Source organism: Panthera pardus, unplaced genomic scaffold (assembly GCF_024362965.1).
Source record: "Panthera pardus isolate Hobbes unplaced genomic scaffold, ASM2436296v1 HiC_scaffold_18, whole genome shotgun sequence".
Classification (NCBI taxonomy): domain Eukaryota; kingdom Metazoa; phylum Chordata; class Mammalia; order Carnivora; family Felidae; genus Panthera; species Panthera pardus.
The window spans coordinates 4,712,747-4,740,465 of record NW_026526743.1 but is presented as its reverse complement, the minus strand read 5'-3'; the positions used below and the strand labels follow the sequence as shown (position 1 = coordinate 4,740,465).

The 27,719-nt window shown below is 57.9% G+C and overlaps 2 protein-coding genes across 2 annotated transcripts in view; both read right to left on the bottom strand.

Annotated features, from left to right (window-relative positions):
• Nucleotides 1-626: 626 nt before the first annotated feature.
• On the bottom strand, nucleotides 627-6,529 carry SPIB (Spi-B transcription factor). Its single transcript, XM_053905661.1, is given in 7 exon segments — nucleotides 627-1,386; nucleotides 1,389-1,552; nucleotides 2,739-2,907; nucleotides 3,263-3,477; nucleotides 3,756-3,828; nucleotides 5,439-5,466; nucleotides 6,429-6,529. Coding segments are annotated over 7 exon segments (810 nt in total). The 5' UTR covers nucleotides 6,452-6,529; the 3' UTR covers nucleotides 627-1,248.
• Nucleotides 6,530-7,365: 836 nt separating this feature from the next.
• POLD1 (DNA polymerase delta 1, catalytic subunit) overlaps nucleotides 7,366-27,719 on the bottom strand; it is a 29,695-nt gene continuing 9,341 nt past the window's right edge. The window contains 27 exon segments of the mRNA XM_019425561.2: nucleotides 7,366-7,551; nucleotides 8,167-8,264; nucleotides 8,345-8,397; nucleotides 8,753-8,866; nucleotides 8,952-9,084; nucleotides 9,854-9,928; nucleotides 9,930-9,957; nucleotides 10,094-10,246; nucleotides 10,536-10,711; nucleotides 11,594-11,731; nucleotides 11,840-11,935; nucleotides 14,901-15,048; nucleotides 15,371-15,484; nucleotides 15,639-15,755; nucleotides 15,840-15,928; nucleotides 16,095-16,286; nucleotides 16,714-16,824; nucleotides 16,920-17,060; nucleotides 20,556-20,660; nucleotides 20,988-21,154; nucleotides 21,662-21,791; nucleotides 21,864-21,945; nucleotides 22,047-22,215; nucleotides 22,287-22,412; nucleotides 22,497-22,643; nucleotides 24,823-24,936; nucleotides 25,299-25,501. Of these exon segments, the coding sequence (XP_019281106.1) occupies nucleotides 7,446-7,551; nucleotides 8,167-8,264; nucleotides 8,345-8,397; nucleotides 8,753-8,866; nucleotides 8,952-9,084; nucleotides 9,854-9,928; nucleotides 9,930-9,957; nucleotides 10,094-10,246; nucleotides 10,536-10,711; nucleotides 11,594-11,731; nucleotides 11,840-11,935; nucleotides 14,901-15,048; nucleotides 15,371-15,484; nucleotides 15,639-15,755; nucleotides 15,840-15,928; nucleotides 16,095-16,286; nucleotides 16,714-16,824; nucleotides 16,920-17,060; nucleotides 20,556-20,660; nucleotides 20,988-21,154; nucleotides 21,662-21,791; nucleotides 21,864-21,945; nucleotides 22,047-22,215; nucleotides 22,287-22,412; nucleotides 22,497-22,643; nucleotides 24,823-24,936; nucleotides 25,299-25,500 (3,324 nt within the window). The 5' untranslated portion in view covers nucleotide 25,501 and the 3' untranslated portion in view covers nucleotides 7,366-7,445.

Below are 27,719 nucleotides of genomic sequence, written 5' to 3'. Positions count from 1 at the left end.
CAACCGGGGGCGGCAGGGACTGGGGCCAACTGGGGAACAGAAGCCCCATTAGGAGTGGCTGCCACCCTCCTCCAGCCTCTCTGCACCGCAAAGCAGCCCGCTGTTGCCTGTTGCCGCGTTGTGCAAAGTTTTAGTGAAGGATCGGGCAAAATCTCCCTCACAGTGAACTACAGAAACCACCACCAGAGATCTGATCTGCCCCGAAGGGAGCCGGAAGGGTGGGGGTGGGGTACCAACTTGTGACCTCTGGTTAGAGATGACATGGGGAGGGCTGCCAAGATCACCCAGAAATCAGTTGAGTGGCCAGAATGCTCCCTAGCCTGGTCCTCCAGAGGGCATCCCAGGAAGGGAAGGGTCCCTGTGAGAACTCAGGTCTGCTGGTGGGGTCCCCAAAGGGGCATAGCAGATGGAGAATCCCAGGGCCCCCCAGATGTGATTGCAGGATCCCAGATAGATAAGGGTATCCCAGAGGCGGCCTGGACAAGACAAGGTCCACTGAGGTCCCCTCTAAGCCTGACCAGGATGTTTTTAGACGTGACCAAAGGATCCCAGAGGCACCCTCGATGTGATTAGAGAATTCCAGACACAAGGAAGTGACAGTACGGCGGTTCCAGAGAATTAGGAGATTGCAAGATGACAAAGGTCATCATTTAGGGGGACTGGTAGGACAAGAGAGTCACAGATGGGCATAGAGATCTGAGACTTGATGAAGGGTTTCCGCAAGGCCCCCAGACCTAAGTAGGAGATCTCAGATCTGACAAGAGGGACTCAGGCATGAGAAAGGGATCCCAGAGAGACCCTCGACAAGGCACCCCCCTCCCTGTGTGACCATCCGTGGGCTCTCCCTTCCCAGATGAGATTAAGGGATCTCAGACACACAAGGGAGCTCAGAGGGGTCCCAGGCTTGGTTGGAGGATCTCAGACACCACAAGGGGATCCCAGAGAAGCTCTTGGGAATCTGGAATGACTGTCCTGCCCCTCCCCTCCACACGGACACACAGTATGGTCCTCTATGTGTCGCATAACCCAGACATGAGGATCCTGGGGATCCTGGACATGACAAGGAAATCCCAGAGGGGCCCCAGACACGATGGGGGAGGGGCGGTGTCCCAGAGGGGCCCTGGGCAGGGCTTAGGGATTATAGCGGCCCCCCTCCCCCCAGTGTGGGGAATCCACAGGTGCCGTGACCTAGGGTGCGGGGACGCCAACGTGACACAGGCGTGGAGCCCCTGACAGCCCCCACTGGGCTCAGGCCCGGCGGGCGGCCGGCAGCAGCGCACTGTCAAACTGGTAGGTGAGCTTGCGCTTGACCTTGCGGATCTCGCCGGTCTTGGCGTAGTTGCGTAGGGCGCGCGCCAGCTTCTGGTAGGTCATCGCGCTTGCGGTTGCCCCTTCTGCTGGCCCCAGCGGCGCGCCAGGAGCTCCTTGTGCTTGGAGGAGAACTGGAAGACCCCGGCGCCCGGCTCCACCCACCACACGCAGTGGCGCATGTCTCCGCGCGTCAGGAGCCCCAGCAGGAACTGGTACAGGCGGAGCTTCTTGCGGGCCCCTGTTGGGGGGCGGGAGCCGGGGGGTTGGGGGGGTGCGTTAGGGGAGGTATCCCTTGGGCCCCCGCCCCCACACCCACCCCCAGTTCAACCCGAGCCCCAACAAGCCTCAGTCTCCAGGCCAGGAGAACTGGGGCGACGGAGGTGGCTGGCGTCTGCCTGCCTCCAGTGCGGCGTCCCCGCCCACCCCAGGCAACCTGCTCTCCTCCCTGAAGCTGTTACCCCTGAAGCTGTTGCTTTGTTCTGTCCCTCCTATAGATGAATCTGTGAAATGGGCTGACAGCGCTCCGCAAAGGGTTATATAAACAGGGAGCTGACTGGTGGCGAAGAGATCCGGAGTGGGTTTGAATTCACCTAGCCGTTTCTGGGCCCCTGAGGGACTGGGATCCTGGAAGAGACCAGGGGGTCTGACTCTGGGGCTCCTACAAGCAGCAAGGGCTCCACAAGCTGGAGACGGGGGTGGTTCATAGCAGGGCACCGGGTACAAGAACCCCAGGTCTGGTCTGCTATTTCCCAGCAGTGACCTTGAGGTGGTGACTTAACCTCTCTCTGAGCTGGAGCCTCCTCAGCTATAAATGAACCGTTCATGTGTGTGTGTGTGTGTGTGTGTGTGTGTGTGTGTGTGTGTGTTTTACTTTTACAAACCTTTGTGAAGCACTTAGTGCTGTGAGCTCGTTTAATCACTGTAACACCAGGAGTTGGGGCCGCTGCTGCTGCTGCCCATTTTACAGAAGGGAAACTGAGACCCAGATAGGGAAAGTAACTAAGATCCTAATTTCTCAGGAGTTGAGCATAATGCACGTCAGGCGCCTGGGCGGAAGCAGGGGCCGAATAGCCGGGTGTTGATATGATTATTTCTGTTGCTATTGTGTCAATCATAAGGGTGAAGACTTACTGACTGCTCACTCTGTGCCAAGAGCTGCTCTCACTCACCTGGGTTATCCCACTTAATCTCCCCGACCCCCCAGGAAGAAACACTTCCTGCCATCCCCATTGTAGATAGGAAACCGAGGCAAAGAGAGGTAGAGTCATTTGCCCAGGGGCCACACAGACAGCCAAGGGTGGACCCGGAACGGCCCTCAATGCTGGAGGACGTAGTAAGCGCTTGGGAAGCCAAGCCATGGTGCCTTTAGCTCCCTCCCCCATCTGTGTCCGGAGCCCCCCCAACCCCACTTGCTCCTACATACCTGCCCTCAGATCCCCTCCCCTCGGGGCCAGCCATGAGGGCCTCGTCCGACTCGCTGTCTGAAACCTCCAGGGTGGGACTGTCCAGCAGGAGATCCTCCTCCTCTGACAGCACAGGGCTGGGGTAGGGGGCATATGCCGGGGGGGCCCACGGTCTGCAAAAGGTCAGGGTCACCTGCAGTCCAGGGACCCCCTTCCCTCCCTCCCTCTGCTGTCTTCCCTCAGCTTCCTTCTCGTGGGTCCCCACTGTGTCCCCCACTCCCCGCACACTCTCTTGACGGCCTGCACTCCGGCCTCGGTTCAGATCTCCAAGGCATGGCCAAGGGATGCCCCGGGCCGCCTCCACGAAAGTGTGCCCATCACTGAGAATGGCACTCTACGCCGCCCCTCGGTCAGAGCCCGTGCCTCTGTTGTCTGGAGTGATAATGGCACTTAACCTCAGAGGCTTGTTAGAGGTCTTCACATACTGCTTGGCACCTGCTAAGCCTCAATCTAATGATGGCGATGTTAATTGTGTCCCTGCCCCTCACCTGGCTGGTGAATTCCTCCGCGGGGTACGCTGGGAAGCTGGGCCCTGGGGCCTCTAGGCTGGGGGCCGGGTCGAGGCTCCCCATGGGGCTGTAGGTCGAGGGTCCGTAACAGAGCTGGACTCCCTGGGGGTGGCCGAAGTTGGCCACAGCTGGGTTGAAGGCTTCATACGAGGCGGCTGGGACAGCTGGACTGAGGTCCCAGCCCCACAGGGAGTCTGGGGGAGGGCACTGAGTCAGAAGCCAAGTCTGGCCTCAGCCCCTCCCACTCGAAGCCCCCCGCACAGAGGGGCCATTGTGGGCCATGCAAATCTCGGACCCCAGAATTTGCATGAGCAAGAGGCTGGGTGAGAAAAGGAAGGGGAGGAGGCCTGGAGACCTGGGCTAACCTTGTCCTGCTGAACTAGGTGACATCCTCCCCTGGGACTCAGCTCCCCCATCTGTGAAATGGGCCCAAGGTCCAGGTCAGGGGGTTGACTAGGCCAGGGCCACTCACCAGAAGCCCCCTCTGAGTCAGGGTAGCTGGGGTGCTTGCAGCTGTCCAGGTCGTAGAAGACGCCATCTGGGTACTGATGGGGTCGGGGGGAAGAAGAGGGGTCATCCCAGCCTTCGGGGAGCCCCCAACCCCCATTCTGGGCCAGCGGGAAGATTCTGACAGGGACGGGGGGAGAAGAAGGAAGAGGCTGGGAGAAGGAGAGAAAGAGACACACAGAAAGAAGAACACAAGAGACACAGAGACCAGGCACCAGAGACAGGGGCAAAGAAAGACATGCAGAGATGCTGGAAGAGGGAACAGAAGCGCACAGCAGGAACACACAGAATGACACAAACACAACACACAGAAGGAAAGATACAGGCAGAGACCCACAGAAACACAGAGACGCGGGGTCTCAGAGAGGCACACAACTGTCAGCACCCTCTAAAGGACTGTGGGCTCCCAGGAACCCCAACACCTGGGGCAAGTGTGGAAGAATTCCCCCAGGCTTGCCTGTCCCAGGGCTGGAAGTGTTTTTTTACAGAGGCAAAGAAAGTCTGACGCTTCTTTAATCCACCTCCGTATCACTCTGATCCATCCCAAGAATCATGTGTTGCTTTAGCAACGAGAGTAAAGACCAAAGCTGGACACGCGCCATCCCAAGGTAGCAGCAGTCTCACGCCTAGGTATTCCCCCCAGGGGACTGAAAACGTATGTCCACCCAATAGCCTTGTTCAAGAACAATCAGAGCAGCTTTTCAAATAGCTCCCAGTGAGAAACAGCCCAAGTGCCACGGACAGGAGAATGGATGAACACAGGTGTGTGTGTGTGTGTGTGTGTGTGTGTGTGTGTGGCGGGGGAGGGGGCGCCCAGCAGAGTACTATACAGCAAGGAAAAAGAGCCAGTGTTGGGGCACCCGGCTGGCTAAGTCAATAGACCATTAGAGCATGTGACACTTGCTCTAGGGTCGTGAGTTCAAGCCCCACGTTGGGGGTAGAGTTTACTTAAAACAACAACAAAAACAATGCCTGACATACACTGAAATGTTGATGAAGGAAGCCAGACCCCAAAAGGGACATCCTACATGATGTATTTCATATACAATTTGAAAACAGACAAAACTAATCAACTAATCTGTGTTGAAAAATATCCAGGGGCGGGGGTTGTTGGTTGGGAATCTTCCAGAAGGACGGAAATGTTCTATATCTTGCTCTGGTTAGCTGTTACACAGGTGTGTGCATGATGTAAAACCTCATTGGGCTGTACCCAAGATTTGTCACTTTACCCAGCTTGTGTCGTTATACCTCGATTTTTGTTTAAAAAAAAAAAAAAAAGCACTGGGTGGCTCAGTTGGTTAAGTGTCCAACTCTTGATTTTAGCTCAGGTGCTGATCTCACGGTTCGTGAGCCTGCTTGGGATTCTCCCCCCCCTCCCCCTGCCTCAAAATAAATACATAACAGGGTCACAGAGACCACCATCCCTTGTCATGCCAAGGGCCTGAGAGCTGGAAAGAGACACCAGGAAAACTTCTGTGGAACATATATGGGGCAGGGAGGGGGCAGGTGAGGTGGAGATATGGAGATATGGAGGGAGAGTCAGAAAGACAGAGTGACAGGAAGGAATGGAAGGGGAAACTGAGGCAGGGAGGTCAAGGTGGGCCATCTGGGTCCCCCACCCTCCCTGATCCCCAGGGCCCCAACTCACCAGACAGCTGAAGTGTGGCCCGTCCTGCCTGGAGGGGAAGACACACAGGGGCATGTCAGGGGTGCCTTCGGCCACCTGAATCTCCCAAGTGGTTGGGAGCCCGTGCGGGGAGGGGGGGGGGGAGGGGGAGGGTTGCAGCTGTGACCACCACAGCTCTTCTGCTGTGTGTCCTTGTGTGAGACCAGCCCCACCACACTCAAGCGGGGCAGGAAGTGGGGGGTGGGGGGGGAGCAGGCAAATGTCCCCCCTCCCCTGGGATTTGCATAGACAGAGGCTGGTTGGGGGCAGGGAAAGTGAAGGAGAGAAAGTCCCTGGAGAGCCGCTGTGGGCGTCACTGCCCAGGTGGGGGCAGGGAGGGGGGCCTCCATCAGGGAGTCGGTGAAATGGGTCCACCTTGGACCAGAGGAGAGCCGGAGAGCCTCTGGGAAGAGATGGGAAGGAGATGGGAGAGGCGGGAAGGGAGGAAGGTGTGGAGAGAGACATTCATGGATGCAGGAAGTGGTTATGAGCCCCAGGGATAGACAGATGGGGTTGGGGGACAGACGGGGGAGACTGTAGGAAAGAAGACAGACAGACAGACAGGAAGACCTGGAAAGAGACCGAGACAAAGACACGGAGACAGAGACAGAGAGGGAGCAAGAGGCAGAGAATAGAGCCCCAGGGGAAAAAAAAGACGGCGAGAGGCAGAGCGGGCAACAGTGAGCAAGCCAGGGGTACAGCGAGGCCTGGTGGGGGGCCGGGGGTGCGACCTGGGGAGCCACCTGGGAGAGGCCGTCGGTGGGAGGGGAGACGGGCGAGCATTCCGAGGAAAGATTTCCGAGGTCCCAGAGAGACAGGGATAGGATGGAGGGAGGAAGCGGGGCTAGGAGAGAACAAGAGATCTAGGAGGGGCAAGAGGCAGTGTGGACCCCCTCCCTCCCACCCACCCGCCCCCTGGGGCAGAGTCCCAAGTGCAGGGGGACTCCTTCCTTTAGGGCCCCCCACACTTACTGTGCAGCCTCCAGGGCGAGCATGGTGGAGCCGGCTGGGTTTGCCGCCTGCCGCAGCCACCACCCCTATTTATACCTTGGCCCAGCCCCTTGGGGGGGGGGCAGGGGTGCCGGCCAGGCCCGCACGGAACACAGCCCTCCTCGAAAATCCCCTCGGGGAGGGCCAGGGGAGGGGGCTGGATTGCACAACCCCTTGGTCACGTGGGTAGAGAGGGCAGGCCCAGGGGCCATCTGGATTTGGGGATCCCCACAGTTGGGGTGGGAATGGGGGGCTGAGCCCAAGGGTGGATGGGAGAGGAGCTGGATTTGGGGGGGATCCTAAGAAAGTAGAGAAGCCAAGCATTCCTGAGGTCAGTAAAAGGGGGGGGCAGCTCTGAACCCAGGAACTGGCCGGGGAGGGGGGGGGCATATGCCACTGAGCGACAGGCTCGGGCACTGATGGGGTCTGAAGGCGAGGCGGGGTTGCCCGGACTCTGAGAAGTGGATGTGAACCGTGGGGAGGGAGGGTTCTGAGGAAGATCCAGGCCCAGAGCCTGCGAGGACCCTGAGGTGGAAAGATCGTGGGTGTGTGACATGGTGGGGGGGGGGGGGGGGGTCCCCTGGGTCGTGCCGGGGCAGTGGGAGCTTCCGTTCCAGGGGCTGCCCCAGGCCTGGTGGAAACAGGTCAGCACCTGGAGGGCGGGGCGGTCCAGGCAGAGGATGTGTGGTTAGATGTTCACTCAGGCCCTTGAGGGAGGGTCCCAGGGGGAGACTGAGGCAGGACTGGCTTTTGTGGGGCTGGCAGCAGTGCCGGGAGCCCAGGCGTTCTTGGAGGGAAGGGGAGGAGTCAGTGGGGGGCCTCCTGCGGGTCGGGGGCTCTGGCTGAGTGGAAAGGACCCCCCCGGGGCCAGGGTTCATGACAGCGGACCTTGTGCACCGGAGACCACAAAACACCAGGAAACAAGAGGCCTGAACTTTATTAACTTTGCACCAATCCGGCCCCCCAAGGCCCTGGTGGGAAGCCTGCCGAGGTCAGAGGTCACCAAGCCTCAGGGCCAGGAGGGCCAAAGCGTCTCAGAAGCTGCTCCTGGTCCTCCAGGTCCTTGCGCACCTTCTTGCGCATGTAGAAGATGGGGCAGTCCCGGCTGTGGGCGGGGTCGGGGTCAGGGTCAGGATCAGGGCGTCTGCCCGGCCCAGCAATGGGGTGGGGGCTGTTCCCAGGACTTTGACCCCCCCCACCCGCTGCCCACCCAACCCTCCCTCCAGGGGCAGGCTGTTTGCTCAGCGGGCATGGGGGGAGCCCTAACAGCGGGAGCCTGCAGGGGCGCTGGGCCACCAGCCGTATATCACCTGTCACCTGGCGTGGGAACCCGCCCCGCCCACCTGTTCCCTGGGGAAAGCCTGGCCCGCCCTGGGGGAGGGGGCCAGGACTGTTTGTGTGTGTGTGTGTGTGTGTGTGTGTGTGCGCGCCGCGCTCACGCGTGTGTGTACGAGAGTAGCAGAGAGAACTATGGCCGTTTCCTGGGCAGATACCAGGTGCCCAGCCCTGCCCCCTGAGCAGCAACCCCCCGCCCGACTAAGGCTGGGATGAGCACGGGCCTGTTTTGCAGGCCAGGACACTGAGGGTCAGCCACGGTGGTGGCGGCAGAGGGGGTGAAGGGCGCCTCCCGGGACCCTGGGGTCAGGTCCACAGGCCTTGGGAGCTGGGAGGGGCCCGGGCAGGACAGAGCGGGGGTGACGGGCCCGCCAGACCTCTGTACCTGGTGCAGATGACATCCTCATGCAGGCTGCCCTGACAGCGCTGGCACTGTGTCCACAGGCGTGAGAAGCGCTCCTCCAGGGCATTCAGGTGCGACACCTAGGGACGAGAGCACCGCAGGGTGGCCCTGGCCCAGCGGACCCCTCCTCCCTTCCCCCTGTCCGCACGCAAACCCTCACCTCCTTCTGATACAGCTCCGACTCCCGAGGCTGGCAGAACTTGCACACGGCCCCTGGGAGAGGGGGTGGGTCAGCACAGGGGAGCTGGGGCAGAGCCAGGGCCCCCGGGCTGCCCTATCCCTGCCCCTTCCCCACCCGCTGCCCATCCCGGCTTCTGAAAGTCCCCGGAGACAAGAGAACAAGGGAGCAAGTGTGCGGGGGGGAAAACTCCCCGGGGAACTCCCGGGGCGGGGGGCCCGGGACCCTCGAGGGGGTGCCTGTAGATGGGAGCCCCCACCCAGGGGCCCAGGCCTATCCGGGGTGGCACCGCCAGCCTGGACGGCAGGTGCCAGGGACCTGGGCGAGGGCAGAGCTGGGTGGAGCGTGGGGGCCTGGGGCTGGGGTCTGGGCGGGGGGGCCAGAGCTCACCCTGGTGACCGAGGACAGTGCGGCAGCCGATGCAGCAGCTGTGGCGTTTGGCAAAGGCCAGAAGGCCGCCCACCTTGCCCGTGAGCACCGTCTTGCAGCGCGTGTGGTCACCCCCTGCAGGCGAGGGCAGGCAGTGGGCCCCGGTGCCCTCTGTGACCCCCGGCGCCCTCCTCCCTCCCCGGGCATGCCCCCTCGGTACTTAGCAGCACAGCCTCGGCGCGGCCCTCGCCCAGGATGGGCTCGAAGATGCGCAGGAGGGGCTTGGCGAGCTGCTGTTCCAGGTAGTACTGCGTGTCGATGGGCAGGCTGTGCTCCAGCACAAAGAGGGGGTCCTGCAAGCAGAGCGGCCAGGCGGGGTCACACCTGGGGGCCAGGGGCTGTGCTCAACAGCAGGCAGCGTGGTGACGGGCACCGGGAACCACTGGGCTGGTGGGTTCCCCGGTTGTGGGCGTGGGCAGTGGTGTGGGGGAGCCCCTGGGGGCGGTCACCCTCCGGGGTGCCGCATCGAGGTGGGACACGGGTCTGGGATGGCACCGTGGATTGTGAAGGGTCCTCTGGCCATGAGCTGTGGTGCATGCTGGGGTCCACAGGTGGGGGGCCTCAGGACCCCAAGCAAGGGTCAGAGTTCACAGCTTAGGGGGTGTGCCAAGGTGGACGGCAGCTGGAAGTGAAAGCTAGAAGCCAAGATAGGAGGAGGCAGGACAGGAACCGGGGACTGAGGAAGGGGTTGTGGGGATCAGAGGTCACTGGACATTGGGGTAGGAGGGGGAAGGACAGGAATCCAAGAGAATTATGGGCTGGAGAGCAAGGACCAAGTAGACACGCAAAGAGAGAGATGGAGAGATGTGATGTGCGTGGTGAGGCTGGGTCTTCTTCTGCAGGGGGAGCGAGGGAGGGGTCAGACTATGGGGGGGGGCCCTCCAGAGGGCACGGGAGGCCTGGGAGAAAGGCATCAGGGAGCCAACTCCCAGGGGTGTGCTGGGGGCGGTTCTCAGGACCCTGTGGGGCCCACAGAGGGAAACACCCTCCCCGCAGGGCTTGGAAAGCAGAAGTGAGAGCAGAGGGGAGCTGGGCGGAGCGGGCAGCCCAGGTGGGCCTGACCTCGGACTTCATGTAGGCAGCCACGCCCTTGGCAGCGCCGATGATCACGTAGGGGACACGGTCGCCCAAGCTGGGGCGCGCTCCCGGGGTCCCGCTTCCTCATCCTGCGGGGAGACCGGGGCGGCGGGGCGGGTGAGGGCAGGTGGGATGGCGGGGGCGGACAGGGCTGTAGGAAGTGGTGCCCAGCTGGCAGGAGGGGGCTATTTCTGGACAGCCCTGCACCCCTCCCACTGGGCGGACCTCTCGGCCAGTTCCACGTGGGCCTGCTTGCCGGCGTAGTCAGAGGCCGCGCGGGTCAGCTCCTTGGTGATGACGAGCTGGGAGATGTCAACGCGGTTACACAGCAGGTCTGAGATGACGTCCTGTGCGTGGGCCACGGCACCCGCGGGGTCTCTGCAGGGCCGGGATGGGGAGGTCACCAGTGGCTGCTGAGGGCCAGAGTGTGCTCTCGCGGATGAGGCCCAAGGCGGGGAGGGACCCAGCCAGGCCACAGGCTGCAAAGTGGCAGAGGCGGGGCCTAGACCCACAGCTGTCCAACCCCACATTCTTTCCACCGTTCCACCACGGAGGACAAGCTGGGCCCGACACCTGTGTCCCCAGGGGAGGAGGGGGCTGGGGGCTCCTGGGTCTGAGGGAGAGGGGCTGGGGCACGGCCTGGGGCTGAGGGGAGGTTCCCACCCACCGGTCGATGAGCAGGCGGCGCAGGGAGGCGGTGACGAGGTTGGCCACGAGGGGGCAGTTGTCCCGACGCACAGCCTCCAGACCCTTGCAGTCCATGCGGTCGTGAGCGTCCGGCCGGGAGGAGAAAAGCAGGCCAGCATACCGCTTCTTGCTGATGAGCAGGTAGGGAAAGTAGACCTAGGGAGGGACCCGTGGCTGAGACCCTCAAGACCTCCTGACTCCTGAGACTTCCCTCAGAAACCGGGACACACAGGGCTGGTCCATGTGATACAGGATTGGGGCCCTGGGACAGATGGATCCCAAGATCTCAAGACCCCCGTGCCTGAGCCTGGGCACACCTCAGCATTCCAGGGATCTCAAATCTGAAAACTAGAGAGAGCCCCTAAAACAAGACCCAGTCATGAGGTGAAGCCTGGAGGGCCCCAAATCTGGATCTGGGACAGACCTGAGGCAGACAGGGGTACAAGGCAGCACCTCCCTCCACCCCAAGGAGCTGAAACTAAGGCCCAGGAGGGAGCCCTGAGGCAGGGAGGCCCAAACTGGGGAGGCTCTAAATTTGAGAGCAGGTGTACCCAAGACCTGATCTCCAAGTTTGAACCCTGGAGTCCCCAGACCCCAAGCCTGATTTCCTGCTGGGAGCCAAGCAGCACTGGCCAACGGTGCCCTGATGCAGGATTCACCCCGGTCAGGGATCCCACCACCCAAGGCAGCCCCCACACCCAAAACCAGAGGCGCTCCAAGACTGACCAGTTTCCAAAAAAACAGACACTGTCCTGCATCGCAAAGCCCAAGGCTTTAAGTTTCCAAACTCAGAAGAATCCAGGCCCCCAAATACCCCCAAACCGGGACCTACAGAATGCGAAGCATGGGATACTCAGAGTACCCAGATCAGGGCACCCCCAAAATGGAGAGCCCCCGAGGGCCACTGGGGGCTCCAGATGCTGACATCTCCAGATGTGAGGGGAACCGCACGTGAATGCGGGCGCTGAGAATCAGAGACCCTCTGAAACTCGCGAGACCCATCTGGCCACTCCAGCCCTGAGGGGGGCTCCCACTTACCTTTTCAAACTCGAGCCGGATAGGCGGGGGGAAGTGGCCTGACACCCAGTCCGCAGCCTCCCGCCCCAGGGCCATTGCCTCGGCCACAGAAGAGACACCAAATCGGCACATGACCGAGTCAGTGTCACCATACACCACCTGGGGAGGGACGTATATGACTGGGAGGCATGGAGAGATGGGGGCCAAGCCCCTGCAACTCCCCTGACCCAGCCCCATCTCTGGGCAGTGGGAGGGGCGGCCTCTGACCTTGGCATTGGTGTCATAGCCATTCTCCACCGTGTACTTGGACTCCACCAATTGCTTTGTTTTCTCAATCATCTGGCGCCCAAAGCCGGTAACGCTCTGTCAGGGAGAGAACCACGCAGTGAGGACCCAGGAGTCCTGGGCTCAGGGTGCCACTTCCGCTACTTCCTGGGGGTGTGGGCTTGGGTGAGTCACTCTGCCCCTCTGGGCCTTCATGCCCAAATCCACAAAACGCGGCTACTAAGCTCCTTTTCAACCATCTGTTGGAAAGAACTGGGTCGCGAGCCCAGAGCTCTAGGCACAGAGGAGGAAGGTCTGCAAAGGATGAGTGTTAGAAAGGCTGAAGCCGGAAGAGGCCATCAGCACGCTGTTTGTTTCCTGCCACGGAGGTGCTGTGACATATGGTAACATTGCAGGCAGTTCTCCATGGTGCAGGAGCACTGACGTTCCCGGCCCCCACCCCGAAAGCCAGCAGTGCAACCCCCAAATCCTTGGGCAACCAGAAATGAGCCTACATACTGTCAAATGCCCCCTCAGAGTAGGGGGATGTGCCAGGCTCATGGAGAAACTTTCCGACAATCTTACTTTACAAATAAGGGAACCGAAGGGGAGCCTTCAACTGAAGGTTGAGCTTCAGACTGTGGTGCAGATCATCATCTCATAGTTCATGAGCCCCATATCAAGCTCTGTGCTGATAGTTCAGAGCCTGGAGTCTGCTTTGGATTCTGTGTCTCCCTCTCTCTCTCTCAAAAATAAATAAACATTAAAAAATGCCCGGGGCGGGGCGCCTGGGTGGCTCAGTCGGTTAAGCATCTGACTTCAGCTCAGGTAATGATCTCGCGGTCCGTGAGTTCGAGTCCCGCGTCGGACTCTGTGCTGACAGCTCAGAGCCTGGAGCCTGCTTCAGATTCTGTGTCTCCCTTTCTCTCTGCCCTCCCCTGCTCATGCTCTGTCTCTCTCTGTCTCAAAAATAAATAAAAACATTAACAAATTTTAGAAAAAAAAAAAAAATGCCCGGGGCACACACCAAGGAGAGATGGGTGTGACTCTTCTGCTTTTGTTTGTTTGGATCCAGTCAGAAGATCTCTGTCTTTTAGCTGGAGCATTTAGGTGACTTACATTTAGTGTAATTACTGAACATATTTGGGCTTAAATGTTCACCACTTTACTATATGCTTTCTGCTTGTTTCACCTGTTCTATGTTCCTTTTTCTTTCCTTCATCCTTTTCTGGAATGATTCAGTATTTTGTTTGTTTGTTTGATCTCCCTGCCCCTATAAGCCTGAGAGACAGCAATAAGAAAAAAGGCAAAGAAACACAGGGAAGGATGAAGAGGGAAAAGACAGAGGGACATGACCAGGAAGCGGTGGCCCTGATGAGGAAGCCCCAAGGGAAGCAAAGCCAAGTCCTCCTGGCCTGGCCTCTGCTTCGGGGCTGGAGTCTGACAGCCAAACACCCACCTCTCTCTACCAGGGAGCCTGGGGGAGGCCCACAGAGACTTATGAAAGGCCAATGAGAGCAATATGGGCGGGATGCACTATAGGAGGAAACTTGCCCAGAAAGAGCCCTGGCTCTTGGCTGGCTCCTGGGAGGGAACCTGAAGCCCTTGGAACGTCCTGCCTAAAAGAGTGTCTTTGTTCACCTAGGACCTTGGACTGTGCTGACAGTGTGACTCATGGTGAGGCCTCGGGCCACACGCTAGCAGCCTGACCTCTCTGCAGGGGCTGGAGACTGAGTAACGAAGGTCGGTCACACAGATGCTCCATGCCTACGTGACCAGCCCCCAGTAAAAACCCAGGACACTGAGGCTCAGTGAGCTTCCCTAGTTGGCAACACTCCATGCGTGTTGTCACACATCAACGCCGGGAGAAATAAACACTGTCTGCATGATTCCACTGGTGGAGACAAATTGGAAGTTCCATGCCTTTTCCCCTGGCTGATTTTAATCTCTATCCTTTAATTGTATTAAGTCATAATTGTGAGTAGGACAGCTTTTCTGAGTTCCTGGAGTCCTTCTAGCAGATCACTTGAGGTGAGGGTGGTCTTGGGGGCCCCTGAACTGAAGATGGGTGGGTGTGTGCACAGGCCTCTCCCACCAAAAAGCCCCGCCGCTGGCAATTCTTCCAAGCCTTCCCTCCAGAGCCACATGAGGGACGATATAACGCCTAGATACAGAGGGAGCTTCCTGGGGCTGGAAGTAACCAAGCCTGGAATGTGCCGAGACCCAAACTCCAGGGGAAGGGGCTGGGCAGGAAGGCCCTTCTAAGGCTCTCTTAAGCCAGGAGCTGAGGCCCTGATCCCAGCTTGGCAGAACCTCGGACTCAGACCCTCTGTGGTCTGACCGTGGATGTTTTTCTGTCCAAGCAGCAGAGCTGCGTCCGGTGAACAGGCCGAGAACACAGCTGGGAGGTGAGGCCGTGGGCTTTTCTGCCCATGTTCCCTCTCAGAGCAGAGCACTGACCAAGCATCTTCACACCCGGGGCAGGAAGAGGTATCCGCACACCTGCTCCTTCAGTGATGGAGCACACACGGCAAATCAAGCGTCAGGGGCTGGCTGTGCTATTGGGCACCACCCCAGCCCCCATGAGCAGACACGTGGCCCCATCCTCTCATTTGGAGGCTGGGGACCTGCTCTCCACTCCCCCACCCTCATGGGGACCAGGGGAGAGGTGGGTGGGGTCTTCAGGTGGACTGTGAGAGATTAAATGAATGAGCAATGAACAAAGCCTCTGCTCATCACCCCTACGCCCCTGCCACCGCTTCAACTGTCTGCAGAGCCCTCGGCACCAACTGCCTTCCCACATCTGCTGCTGTCACCATCTGCGTGACCACGAGGCTGCGCACCGCACGAGAGCAGGAACTCTCATCCGTTTTGCCACCTGCTGGACCCACACAGGACGTTCGGCGAGCGTTTGTTCAACAAATGAATGAACCAAACACTCACGCGTCCCCTCTCCCGAAAGCTGGCAAGTTGGGGCAGCCTGGGCTCTACCACACGGAGCCCTGGTTCTCCCAGGGAGGGGCTGTGTGCCCCCCACCTTCCACCGTGGGAACTGGGCACTCACCTGTGAGATCTCCAGGCACGGAAGCTTGCCCACCTGGGCACCAGTGAAGCCGTATACAGAGTTGGCGCTCACTTTGAGCGCCAGCTGCCGCCCATCCAACACCTGCCGACGCAGGGGGTCTGTCTCTTTGGCCAGCTCAGCCTTGGCCCTGGAGAGAGAGGAAGCACAGGCCACTGAGGCAGCGTCCCATATCTCAGGGAAAGATAAGAGGCCCTGGTCTGGGCACTGGTCAAGGTGCCTTTCTAGAAATGGGTGCCATGTACAGTTGTGCAGGCTGTGTACTACACAGAGGTGTCCAGCAGAGGGGGCAAAGGGGAGCCATCTGGAGGGGTGTCTTGTTCTAATTCATACACCGTGGCAGTTAATGTGTAGCGCGGCAACCCTGGGGTGACCCACGAGAGACAGACTGGTGAGGAGCCTCGGCAAGTTTGAGCTCTGAGAAGGGGTGGGTGGGGCGCTCAAGAACCCACCTCTTCCGGGCGCTGAGAAGGTTCTCCAGGATCTGGGGCAGGAGGCCCTTCCGCACTGACGTCTTCACAAACTCGTCCCCTGTGGGCGTCTTGATGAACTGATCCTCTGTCAGGCTGAGGCGGAGGACGCCGGGGGGTGATGCCCAGCCTCCCCACCTCCTCCCCTCGAGACCCCCTCAGGCTCTCCCCACCTCTCAAGTCTCTCCTCTACTCCCCTTCCCATCTGGGTCCCAGGCCTGGGGTCCCCAAGATGAAAAAGGTGCCATACCCCAGTTTTTGGGCGGCCCCGGGCCGCAGGAGTGTGGTGTAGCACAGGTTGTGGGCCATCATGATGGACGGGTACAGAGAGGAGAAGTCTAGTGTGGCGATGGGGACATCGTAGTACCTGGGGGGCAGGGGGGGCAGGGGGGGAGGGGAGGAGTCAGGACCGGAAGCCCCGAGCCACCCCCACCCAGACACGGGGTCATACCCTTTGAGGGGCTCGATGACTGTGGCTCCCGTGTAGTCCTCGACACCTTCTGTCTTTACCACGGGCATCAGCAGCCCCTCGCGCATGGCCTGGGAGGGGAGAAGGTGGAAAATGGAGGCAGGCCCAGGTGGGGCAGCGCGTCAGGTGTCGTGGCCCAGAAGCCACAGCGAGTGACTGAGTGACCAAGTGACGGGAGGCTGGGAGCGGGGACTTGCCAGAGCACTGGGATGCCCACCCTCAGCTCCGCCCACTGACCTGCCGCAGCAGCTGGGACACGACCTTGACCTGCTGGCCGCGGGTGAGCAGATAGCCAAGGGGCACGCCGGTGACGCGCGCCATCTCCATGGCGTTCACCAGCACCATGAGCCGCTCCAGCAGCCGCAGGGGCAGGAAGGCGTCCTTGAGGCAGTACACGGCCAGGCGGCGGCGTGTCTGGTCGTTCCCGTTCTGGGGACAGGCATGGAGGGCATCAGGGGGTGGGGGGGCAGCCGTGAGGGCTCAGGGGTCAGGGAGAGGGCGAGGGTCTGGGTGAGGAGTGGGCAGAGCTGGGGGTCGGGGAGTTGCGGGGTCAGAGGAAAAGGGAGCAGTCTGATGGGCGAGTGTGGGCTAGAGGCGGGGGCAGGACAAGGGAATAAGGTCACAGTGCCAGAGGTTACATGAGGAGTCACATCTGCCGGGTGAGGTCACAGATCAGAGGCAAGAGGTTAAGGTGAGAGTCGGGAGAACAGCTGGGAGATCGCAGCCCAAGGTCAGGAAGGTGGGCTGCTGGGGTCAGAGAATTAGACGGAAGAGTAAGATCAGAGGCCGGGGGCAGGGAGCGGAGGTGTGAGGTCGGGGCAGGCGGGAGGGGGGTCAGAGGTCGCAGGAAAGGCACCTGCAGGTCGGTGATGATGCTGTGCTGGACATCCTCTTTCTGCTCGCCCAGGAAGTGGAAGCTCACGGCGTTGAGCGTGTAGGAGCGGAGCTTATACTCTCGCAGTAACACCTGCAGTGGGGAGGGGGAGCGGGGGCGCAGGGTGGGCCCAGGGCCCGGGCAGCAGCCCCACGAGGGCGGGCACCCGCCCGGCCCCGCGCGCGTACCTGCAGCATGTCCATCTGCACGCGGCCCACCATGCTGACCACCTTGCTGTCCCGCCGGCCGGTCTGCTTGGACTGGAAGGACGAGTCCCGGATGGTGGAGCGGAGGCCAGACACGCGGCCCAGGAAGGGGAACGACTCCACCTGGGGACACAGCACCAGGGAGGGGCGGAGGCTGCAGTGGGCAACGGCCGGCCCGGATCTGGGACCTCTGGGGCCGTGCCAAAGGAGTGCAGACCCCACGAGCCACCACCACGAAACCCACGACGCCACCCTCTTCCTGCTGGGAGCTGGGGCTGGGCGGGCAGAAGCAGGGGGAGCTCTGATGCGGAAAGACGCTCTGGGGCTGGGTGGGCATGGACTGTAGGGAGACAGGAGGTCAGGACGGCTGCAGGGCTGAGGGGGGCAGGCATGGTGCCCAGTGGCTGGAGAGCTGCACCCAGATGGGCAGCAGAGGAGGAACAGATTTGGGGACGATGCTGAGCTGAGTGGGGGGAGGGGTCTGGGGGACAGCTAGGTGGGCGCACAGCAGGGGGCAGCACAGAGAGCTGGGTCTGAGGCCAGGACAGGAGGTGGCGTGGGAGGGACAGGGTAGAGAGGGGAGGCCTGAGCTGGAGAAGTAGCAGGGCAGGGGTGCAGAGGACAGGGGAGCAGTGTCTCCATGTATAAATGCCAGACTGAGAGGGATGGACTCCTTCCCAGAGCTCTTGGGGGCCATAAACACAATTTACAAAAATTAGTTTTAATGTTTATTTACTTTTGAGAGAAACAGAGAGAAAGAGAGAAAGAGAAAGAGAGAGAGAGAGAGAGAGAGAGAGAGAGAGAGAGAGAGCACGAACAGGGGAGGGGCAGAGAGAGAGGAAGACACAGAATCCGAAGACCTGGTTCTGAGCTGTCAGCACAGAGCCCGACATGGGACTTGAACCCACTAACCGAGATCATGAATTGAGCCAGAGTCGTAAGCTTAACTGACTGAGCCACCCAGGTGCCCCACAATTTTTTTAAATACATACATTTTTATTCACAAAAACAAACTCAAAATGGATAAAGGACCTGAATGTGAGACAGGAAACCATCAAAACCCCAGAGGAGAAAGCAGGGAAAAACTTCTCTGAACTCAGCCGCAGCAATCTCTTACTTGACACATCCCCAAAGGCAAGGGAATTAAAAGCAAAAATGAACTATTGGGACCTCATGAAGAGAAAAAGCTTCTGCACCGCAAAGGAATCAACAAAACTAAAAGGCAACCAACGGAATGGGAGAAGATATTTGCAAATGACATATCAGACAAAGGGCTAGTATCCAAAGTCTATAAAGAGCTCACCAAACGCCACACCCGAAAAACAAATAACCCAGTGAAGAAATGGGCAGAAAACATGAATAGACACTTCTCTAAAGAAGACATCCAGATGGCCAACAGGCACATGAAAAGATGTTCAACGTCGCTCCTTATCAGGGAAATACAAATCAAAACCACACTCAGATATCACCTCACGCCACTCAGAGTGGCGAAAATGAAAACAGGAGACTATAGATGCTGGAGAGGATGTGGAGAAACGGGGACCCTCTTGCACTGTTGGTGGGAATGCAAACTGGTGCAGCCGCTCTGGAAAACAGTGTGGAGGTTCCTCAAAAAATTAAAAATAGACCTACCCTATGACCCAGCAGTAGCACTGCTAGGAATTTACCCAAGGGATACAGGAGTACTGATGCATAGGGGCGCTTGTACCCCAATGTTTATAGCAGCACTCTCAACAATAGCCAAATTGTGGAAAGAGCCTAAATGTCCATCAACTGATGAATGGATAAAGAAAATGTGGTTTATATACACAATGGAATACTACATGGCAATGAGAAAGAATGAAATCTGGCCTTTTGTAGCAACGTGGATGGAACTGGAGAGTTATGCTAAGTGAAATAAGTCGTACAGAGAACGACAGATACCATATGTTTTCACTCCTATGTGGATCCTGAGAAACTTAACAGAAGACCATGGGGGAGGGGAAGAAAAAAAAATGGTTAGAGAGGGAGGGAGCCAAAGCATAAGAGACTCCTAAAAACTGAGAACAAACTGAGGGTTGATGGGGGGTGGGAGGAAGGGGTGGGTGGGTGATGGGTACTGAGGAGGGCACTTGTTGGGATGAGCACTGGGTGTTGTATGGAAACCAATTTGACAATAAATTTCATAATAAATAAATAAATAAATAAATAAATAAATAAATAAATTTTTAAGTTTAATTATTTTGAGAGAGAAAGAGGGAGAGAGAGAGAATCCCAAGCAGGCTCTGCACTGTCAGCACAGAGCTGGATGTGGGGCTCAAAGTCATGACTTGAGCCGAAATCAAGAGTCGAACTCTTAACAGACTGAGCCATCCGGGCACCCCAACATGATTTTTTTTTTTTTTTTTTTTTAATTTTTTTTAGCGTTTATTTATTTTTGAGACAGAGAGAGACAGAGCATGAACAGGGGAGGGTCAGAGAGAGAGGGAGACACAGAATCCGAAACAGGCTCCAGGCTCTGAGCTGTCAGCACAGAGCCCGACGCGGGGCTCGAACTCACGGACCGTGAGATCATGACCTGAGCCGAAGTCAGACGCTTAACCGACCAAGCCACCCAGGCGCCCCCCAACATGATTTTTAAAATACCATTTTATTGTATTTTTTTAAGTACGCTCCATGCCCAATATGGGGCTTGAACTCACGACCCTGAAAATCAAGTTGCACACTCTACCAACAGAGGCAGCCAGGCGCCCCAAACGTGATTTTAATTTTTCATCACGAAACTGGCCAAACATAAGGAAAAGGAGGAAACGATACAACATAACCACTGTTGTGAGTTGAATTGTTGTCAACATCAATCCAAGATGTTGAAGTCCTAACCTCCACACCTCAGAACGTAACCTCTTTGGAAATAGGGTCTCTACAAGTGATCAAGTTGAGATCATCAGGGTTGGCCCTGACCCAAGACCACAGTGTCCTTAGAAAAAGAGGAAATTTGGGCAGAGATATGCCCAAATTAGAAGACAAGCTGAAGAATCGGAGAGGCCGCCTTCGACACCCCAGGTATGTCTGAGACCACCAGAGGCTAGGAGAGGCCTCAGAAGGAACCAAGCCTGTGAGGCCTTGATCTTGGACTTCTGAGTTCCAGCCTGCAAGAAGACACAAGCCTGCGGTACTGTTCAGGTAGCCCTAGCAAATTAGCACGCCCCATACAGTGACTCCCAGGTTCAACAAGCATCAAGGTTTTGCCATACATTTCAAGGAATCCCCTTTTCCTTATTTTTTGGCTGACATATTTTAAAGTCTAGAAGACAAGACACTATCCCCACGCACGCTTCCGTCTGCCCTTCCAACACACAGGCCTTTCCTTATTTAACCATAAACGCTCTCCTTGCCTCTGCAAAAGCCAAATAACCTTCTGGACTTCGAGCAGGGCAGGGATGGGGCCAGAGCTGGCTTTTCGGTGACGTCCCTGGAGCCACTGGGGGTGGTGGGCTGCAGGGACGCAGAGCAAGCCAGACCACCCAAGGGGGACAGAGCCACAAGGGAAAAGCAGCAAGGAGGAGCAGGGCGGCCACCCACCCCTTCGGCCCCCAGTGGCACATCTAAAGGCAAGCCTCCCTAACCTTCCTGCCCTACCTTGAGGGTCTGGGCCCGGGAGATGAGGTATGGAAGGTCAAAGTTCTGGATGTTGTAGCCAGTGATCACATCGGGATCCATGATGCGAATGAAGGTCGACCACGCCTGTGGGGTGGGAGCACACAGGATCACCCTGGTTGTCATCCTGATCGTCCCCCTAGCATGGATCCTCCCCGCTCCTGGAACATTCCAGAAGTCCCCAAGAGCGAGCCTGGAGCCCTCTTGCCCGTTGCAGTAAGATCGGGCAGTTGCTTCTGAAAATAACACAGGACCCAGACGGGAAATGTTCACACACCCCCTCCCCCACCAAAGCAAAGGGATCTGAACCCGTGGACTTGGCGTCTCAGCATGCAGAGGACATGGCCTTGCACCGGGATGTGGAGGCTGGGTGGGGGGTTCTGAGGACATAAAGGGACATGGAATGAGAGCCACCTGCAACAGCTCCTCCTCCCGCTCGTAGCTCTGCACTTTGGCGCCCAGGATAGGGGCGCAGGGCCGCAGGGTGAGCGCCAGGCGTAGGAAGGGCTCCGGCTCACCCCAGCGCAGGCCCAGTGAGCAGATCTGGATCACGGGGTCCCGCTCAGGCTCCGGGAAAATGCCTGCGCAGGGAGGAAGGAGGGGGATGCAGGGGACCGAACTTCTTCTTTTCCTCTGTGACACATCAGGGGAGCTGCACACCCAAATCTCCCCAGCCTGTCGATTCCTAACCCCACTGCCTACAGCCCTCGCATGACCCACGCTGTTCCCCTCTGCCTTCTTCTTCTGGCCCTCTCCCTGCCCCTCACAGACTGGGTCCTGCCCCAGGGCCTTTGCACTTCCTATTCTCTGGGAGGGGTGGGGGGCGCAGAGGTTCTCCCCACCCATACACCCCTGCTTGTCCCTCTTCACAAGGCCTGCCGCATCGCTCCTAAGGCCTTCCCGCCCACCTGTCGGAGATGCCCTGTCACTCTCCACCATCCTCCAAGTGAGAATCTTATGATAACTGTCCATTTTCATGTTCACTCCTTCCTCAGCGAGCTCAAGAAGTATGGGGGCTCGTGGGGCAAGACTGGCATGTCACGAGTCTAAAGGGAGGGAGGGAGGAGCCCCGAGACCCGGAGACAGACCTTTGCGGCCAGCACACTCGATGTCAAAGCTGAGCACGCGCAGGGGCGCAATTCGCTGCCACTCCCCTTCTGGCGGGTGACTGACCACGTCAGACCACTGCACGTCCGCCTCCAGCTGACAATGCGTGGCCTGTAGGGGTGGGGCACGTCAGCGGCTGCAGGGGCCCGGCTCTGTGCCCCTGCCCCCCGGTGAGCCCCGCACCTTCCCCTCCAGCCTCAGGAGGTATTTCCCCGCTGGGAGTTCCAACCAGTTGCAGCCGACGATGTCCGTGTCCACCATGAACCTGGACAGGGGACGAAGAGCAGGAGGCAGAAGCTGACTAGCGGGGTGGGGGCGGGAGCGGAAGCGGGGGCGGAGGTTGGAGAGGTGAGGCAGGGGCCGTACCGGATCTCAAAGTCCACATTGGTCTCGTAGGGCGCGAAGCTGGGGGTGCCCAGGCCCGGCACACGGATGCCCTGCTCCAGGAGGCGGCGGGCGGGGGCCAGGAGGCGCGGCAGCGCCAGGGTGATGCGCAGAAACGGGGAGGGGCCGTGCCCATGGTACCCGAACATGCCTGCGAACAGACGAGGCTGGCACGGGCCCGGAGGGAACCCTGCCTGCTGGACCCGGGGGCGGGGCACTCACTCTCCCGGGAGCACAGCTCCACAGATAGCACGGCCGGCCCCGCGAGCTCCTTCCCTCCGCGCTGGTCCCTGCTGATGGCGGCATTCAGCTCCCGCTGCAGGTCGCCCAGGTGCTCGCGCCCAAAACCTGGGGGGGTGGGGAGAGCCGGTCAGAAGTGCAGGGGGACTCCGGAGGGCTGGGGCGGGGGTCTTGTGGGTCAGGGCCACTCACCAGGGGGCGCCGGGGTGTAGAAGTAGGGAGCAAAGCCGTGGATGTGGCAGCAGACGGACACGCCCTCATCCGTGACTCCGAAGGCACGGAGGACAGGGACGGGGCCGGGGGGTGGCGGGGCTGCTCCAGGCAGGGGCTGCGCCAGGCCTGGGGGTGGAGGGTTCACAGGATGAGGCAGAGGCTACCCCTCCGTATTCCTCAAAGGTTTGCCTCCCCAGGCTTCTCCTTTGCTGGGAACACAGCCCCCTGGTTCCCGCAGCACGGGGTGCCTCTGCCCACACCGGCCTTCCACGCTGTCCACTCGGCTTCGAGCGCCTCCCCACTGGTCTCCTTTTCATCTTGGTCTACCTCCTACAGCTAGAAGGAGCCCCCTGCCCTCTTTTTGCAAAAAATCTTTTCTTTTGAAAAGTAAAACTGAGGGGCGCCTGGGTGGCTCAGTCACTTGAGTGCCCAACTTCGGCTCACATCACGATCTCATGGTTGGTGAGTTTGAGCCCTGTGTGGGGCTTTGCGCTTCTTGGGATTCTCTTGCTCTCTCTTTCTGCCCCTCTCCCGCTCACGTGTGCGCGCACTCTCTCTCAAAAGTAAGTATTTAAAAACAAAAGTAAAATCGACGTTGTGTGTGCAGTTAGGAGCTTTAACACATCTTTTACACAGATTCATGTGACCACTATCAAAATCAGGGTACAAAACCGCTCCATCGCTCCAAACAGCTCCTGCGAGATGCATTTTTGGAACCACACCCGCTGGCACTGATGGTCCACTCTCTGTCATTCTAATTTTGTCTTTCTATCAACTCAAAAAAAAAAGCTTATTTATTTATCTTGTGAGAGAGAGCGCTTACAAGCATGAGCAGGAGAGGGGCAGGAGAAGGAGAGAGAAAATCCCAAACAGGCTCCACATCATCAGTGTAGATGTGGGGCTCGGTCCCTCAAACCGTGAGTCCATGACCTTAGCCAAAATCAAGAGTCAGAAGCTTAACCAGCTGAGCCACCCAGGTGCCCTTAATTTTGTTTTTTTCAGTCTATCCGTATAAACGGAATCACAGTCTCCTGGCTCTCATTCCTTCAGGGGAAATATCTGGAATTGCCTGATCCTATGGAAAAAGCAGATTTAACTCTTGTATCTTAATAAAGCTGGGGGCGGGGGAAGAGTAGGTTGAACTCTAGGAAACTTCCAGACCGTTTCCCACAGGGGCAGCAACACACAGCGTTCTCACCAGCGGGGCACGAGCAAGCTTTCTGGTGGCTCTGCATCCTTATCGATGATCGCTCGTGTCGCTGGGCTTTCTTTTAGCTCTCCTAATAGGTTGTCAGGTCTCAGTGTGGCTGTCATTTACGTTTCCCTGACAGCCAGTGACACTGAGCTTATTCCTGCCTGCGTATCCTCCAGTGAATTGTCTACCCGGGTGTTTGGTCCACTTTTGGACTGGACTGTCTTCTCGCTGTCGAGATCTGAATGCTTCTTATATTTTCGCAGCGCGAGTTCTTGCTCAGATCCGGGGAACGCAATGTTTCCTCCCCGCCTGTAACTTGTCCCTTCCCTCTCTTACCGGGGAGCCTTCTAACCTGTGAGTTGGGGTTGGGTCTCCCCAAAGACTTTTCCGGCCTGCTCAGAACGGAGCCCCGAAGTCCTTGCCTCGGCGGGCAGGATCTCATGTGCCCCCCCTCCCCCCTCCCCTCGCTCCTTGTTCCTACCACACTGATCTCGCTGTTCCTCAAACGTTCCAGACCTGCTGCCTGCTCAGGACCCTCTGCCCAGAACCCCTCTTTCCCAGACAGCCCCGTGGCTCCTTGTTGCCTCCTCAGAGAGGCTCTCCCAGACCTCCAAGATGCACAGTCTGGCACCCCTACCCTCCTTTATGTTCCGCCATAACCCTCACGGCCACCTGAGGCTCCTTTTTTATTCTGCCTATCCTTCCAGAAGGTGAGCCTGTGAGAGCAGGGACCTGGTCTAACAGGAATAGGGCCTGGCTCAATACAGATGCTTGGCTGTTCCTGATGGACACTGGATGGACGGACGGATGTCGAACTGCACGCCTCCCTCCTTCCTCGGCAAGGAGCCGGCTCTTACCTTCAGGCCGCAGTTGGAGGACAGTCCCCACCTCCAGGAAGCCCCGCTGGACACCTGCACCACCACTTTCCCTCTTGCTGCCCCTTCCGGCACCCACAGCCCTGTCCCTCCGTCTCCTAGCCCTGGCCACCTGGATGGGGACTGTCCGTGTCCATCTCTTCTCTCAAAGCCAGAGGTGCTGACCCGGCCCAGCCTGCACCCCAGGAGCCCTGGGCCCCTCCGCCCACCCACCAGGCCTGACCACCAAGCTCACCCACGTAATGGTCGATCTCCAACTGCTGGAAGATGAGGGGCTCCGTCTGGGGATCCAGGGAGGGCGGGGAGGGGCGAAGCCAGCGGGCATCTATGGCCGTTGGGGAGAACTGCCCTGGGTGGGGGGAGGGAGGCAGGCTACATGGAATGGTGGTCCTCCCCCAGAAATAAGTAACGGGCCCGCCCAACCCAGCCCACGATCTCTCAGGTGGCGCCTGATGTGCAGAGAAAGTCAGGTGGAGGCGGGGCTCTGGGTCTGGCCGGAAACCCGGGAGAGGTCATGGGGTCAAGGGTGAAGGTCAGAATCGGAGCTGCAGACAACAAAGGCAGAATTCATGCTGGTGTGAGGCCAGAGGCCGGCACTTCACGGAGCTCAAAGTGGGCCAGAAGTCAGAGGTTACAGGTGAGCCTCGTGGCCGACACGGTTCACAGGCAAGAGGGGGAGGGGGGGCAGGGGGTTCCCGCCGTGGGTCTCACCGTCCGCGCCTCCCTCCAGGGCCGGCTGCAGCAACTCCTCCTCCTGTTCCTGCAGCCTGTGCTCTGCCTCCATCTCCTCCATCAGCGCCAGCTCCTCCTCGAACTGGGAGGGCTGAGACGGCTCATCCTCATCCCAGAGGCCCCCACGGGCCCGCTTGGGGGGCACCCCAGGGCCCGGGCCCGGCCGCCGCTTGCCATCCATCCTGTGGGGCAAGTCAAGGCTCGGAGAAGGTTCCTGTCTTCCTCCTGAACCCCCCGTGTACCAACCGTGACCGTGAGCCTTTTTTCCATTCTCCAGAGTGCCTCAAGAGTAACACGACCCTCTACCCGCAGGCTCACGGGTGGTGGCACATTCCACGTGTCAAATACTCTCAGTTACTACGATTACAGCCCACTCCCCACCTCGGTGTAACCCTCTCCTCACGTGCTCAAACCCTCCACATCCTTTCTGCTGTCTGCTTGCCCCTGGCCAACCCCTTGTCACCCGGTCTGCAGGGCCTCCACACACTCACACACCTGGTCCTTAGCACATCCCTTCCTTTCATAAACCTCCCTCTCTGATGTCCACACCCGCCTGTCACCCTGCCTGCCCGGGCCTTCACTCGACAAGCGGCCGGGAAGCACCTCTTCAGGCCAGTCACAAATCTGATCTGGTCCCTTCCCAGCTCAAAACACTTCAGAGGCTTCCCTCCCCCTTAAAAATAAAACAGAAACAGAGCCCTTTTAATTTTGAAATAAGTCCAAATTTCCACACCTGCACACCCTTCACCCAGATTCCCCAAGTGTCAACCTGACGCCACATTTGCTTCATTACCTCCTCCATACGTAACACGGTAATATGCACACATCATCACATGATTTACTTTTTCTGAGTCAGTTGAGTGAGCTGTGCGTCAGGTAGATGTGTTAGTTAGATATTATGCCCCTCGACCCCTGTGTACTTTACAATGTGTTGCTGAAGGACAAAGACATTCTCTCTCTTTCTTAGCAGGCTCCATGCCCCAAGTGGGGCTTGAACCCACAACCCTGGGATCAAAAGTCACACACCGTACTGACTGAACCAGCCAGGCGTCCCAAAGACATTCTCTATACCCAGCAAGATGCAGTGATCAAATCCAGGACATTTAACAATCCAATCACAACACGAAGAGTCCATTTTCCAGTTTCTCTAACAATCCCCCCAAATGCCCTTTATAGTATTCCCCTCGTAATCTAGGATCTAATGTAGTAAACACAAACAAAAAACCAAATACAGGCTGCAATTTACATCTTTATAGGTTTTTTTTAAATAAACTTGACGTTTTAAAAAAATGTTAACTATTTATTGTTGAGAGCACACACGTGAGGGAGAGAGAGAGAGAGAGAGAGAGAGAGAGAGTGTGTGTGTGTGTGAGAGAGCAGGGAAGGGACAGAGAGAGAGAGAGACACAGAATCCGAAGCAGGCTCCAGGCTCCGAGCTGTCAGCACAGAGCCCAATGTGGGGCTCAAACTTACGGACCACGAGAACATGACCTGAGCCGAAGTCAGATGCTTAACCAACTGAGCCACCCAGACCCCCCATTTATATGTTTTCTTAATTGCAACATATAAAAAATCATTTTGGGGCGTATTTTGACAAGATATATTGATACAAAAGTACACATCCTCTAGTAGGTTCGACAGAAGATTGTATTCAAGTTAAGCCTCTTTAGGTTGGCAACTTCACTATGGTTCTGTAAGAGAATATTCTAAGAAAATGCACACTCAGGGTGCCTGGGTGGCTCAGTCAGTTAAGCATCCGACTCTTGGTTTCGGCTCAGGTCATAATCTCAAGGTTTCGTGATTTTGAGCCCCACATCAGGCTCTGTGCTGGCAGGTGGGAGTCTGGTTGGGATTCTCTCTCTCTCAAAATAAATAAATAAATAAAAACTTAAAATACGCATTCAACTATTAAGGGTAAATAACGATGATGTATGCAAGCTATTAAAAAAAATTTGTTTTAGGTGGCATATGTGTGTAGAGAGGAGAAAAAGAAAGCTTATGTACAGACAAATCATAAAACAAGTAAGGGAAAATGTTAAAACGTGGATCTGGGTAAAGGGTATATGCTCTTTGTATTATTCTTTGGATCTTCCCATCAGTTTAAGATTAAAAAAAAGAAAAAAGTTTTTTAAAAGTTTATGTCTCCCAGCATCCAGGCCTAGACAGAGTATAGGAACCTAAGGCAGACCCCAGACCCAGTTGGGAGGGAGGGCAGGAAGGGCGCAGGTCAGCTGCCCTGAGTTCAAGTGAACACCTCTGGATCCCGTAACTCCACCCAAACCCCAGATCCAGTCTCCCCTTCGTCCTTTTGCAGCGGACCCCTTGCCTCTGAGCTGCTGCAGGCAACCCAGCCGGAGACTACATTTCCCAGCATGCACTGCTAGGGATGGTCACTCTACT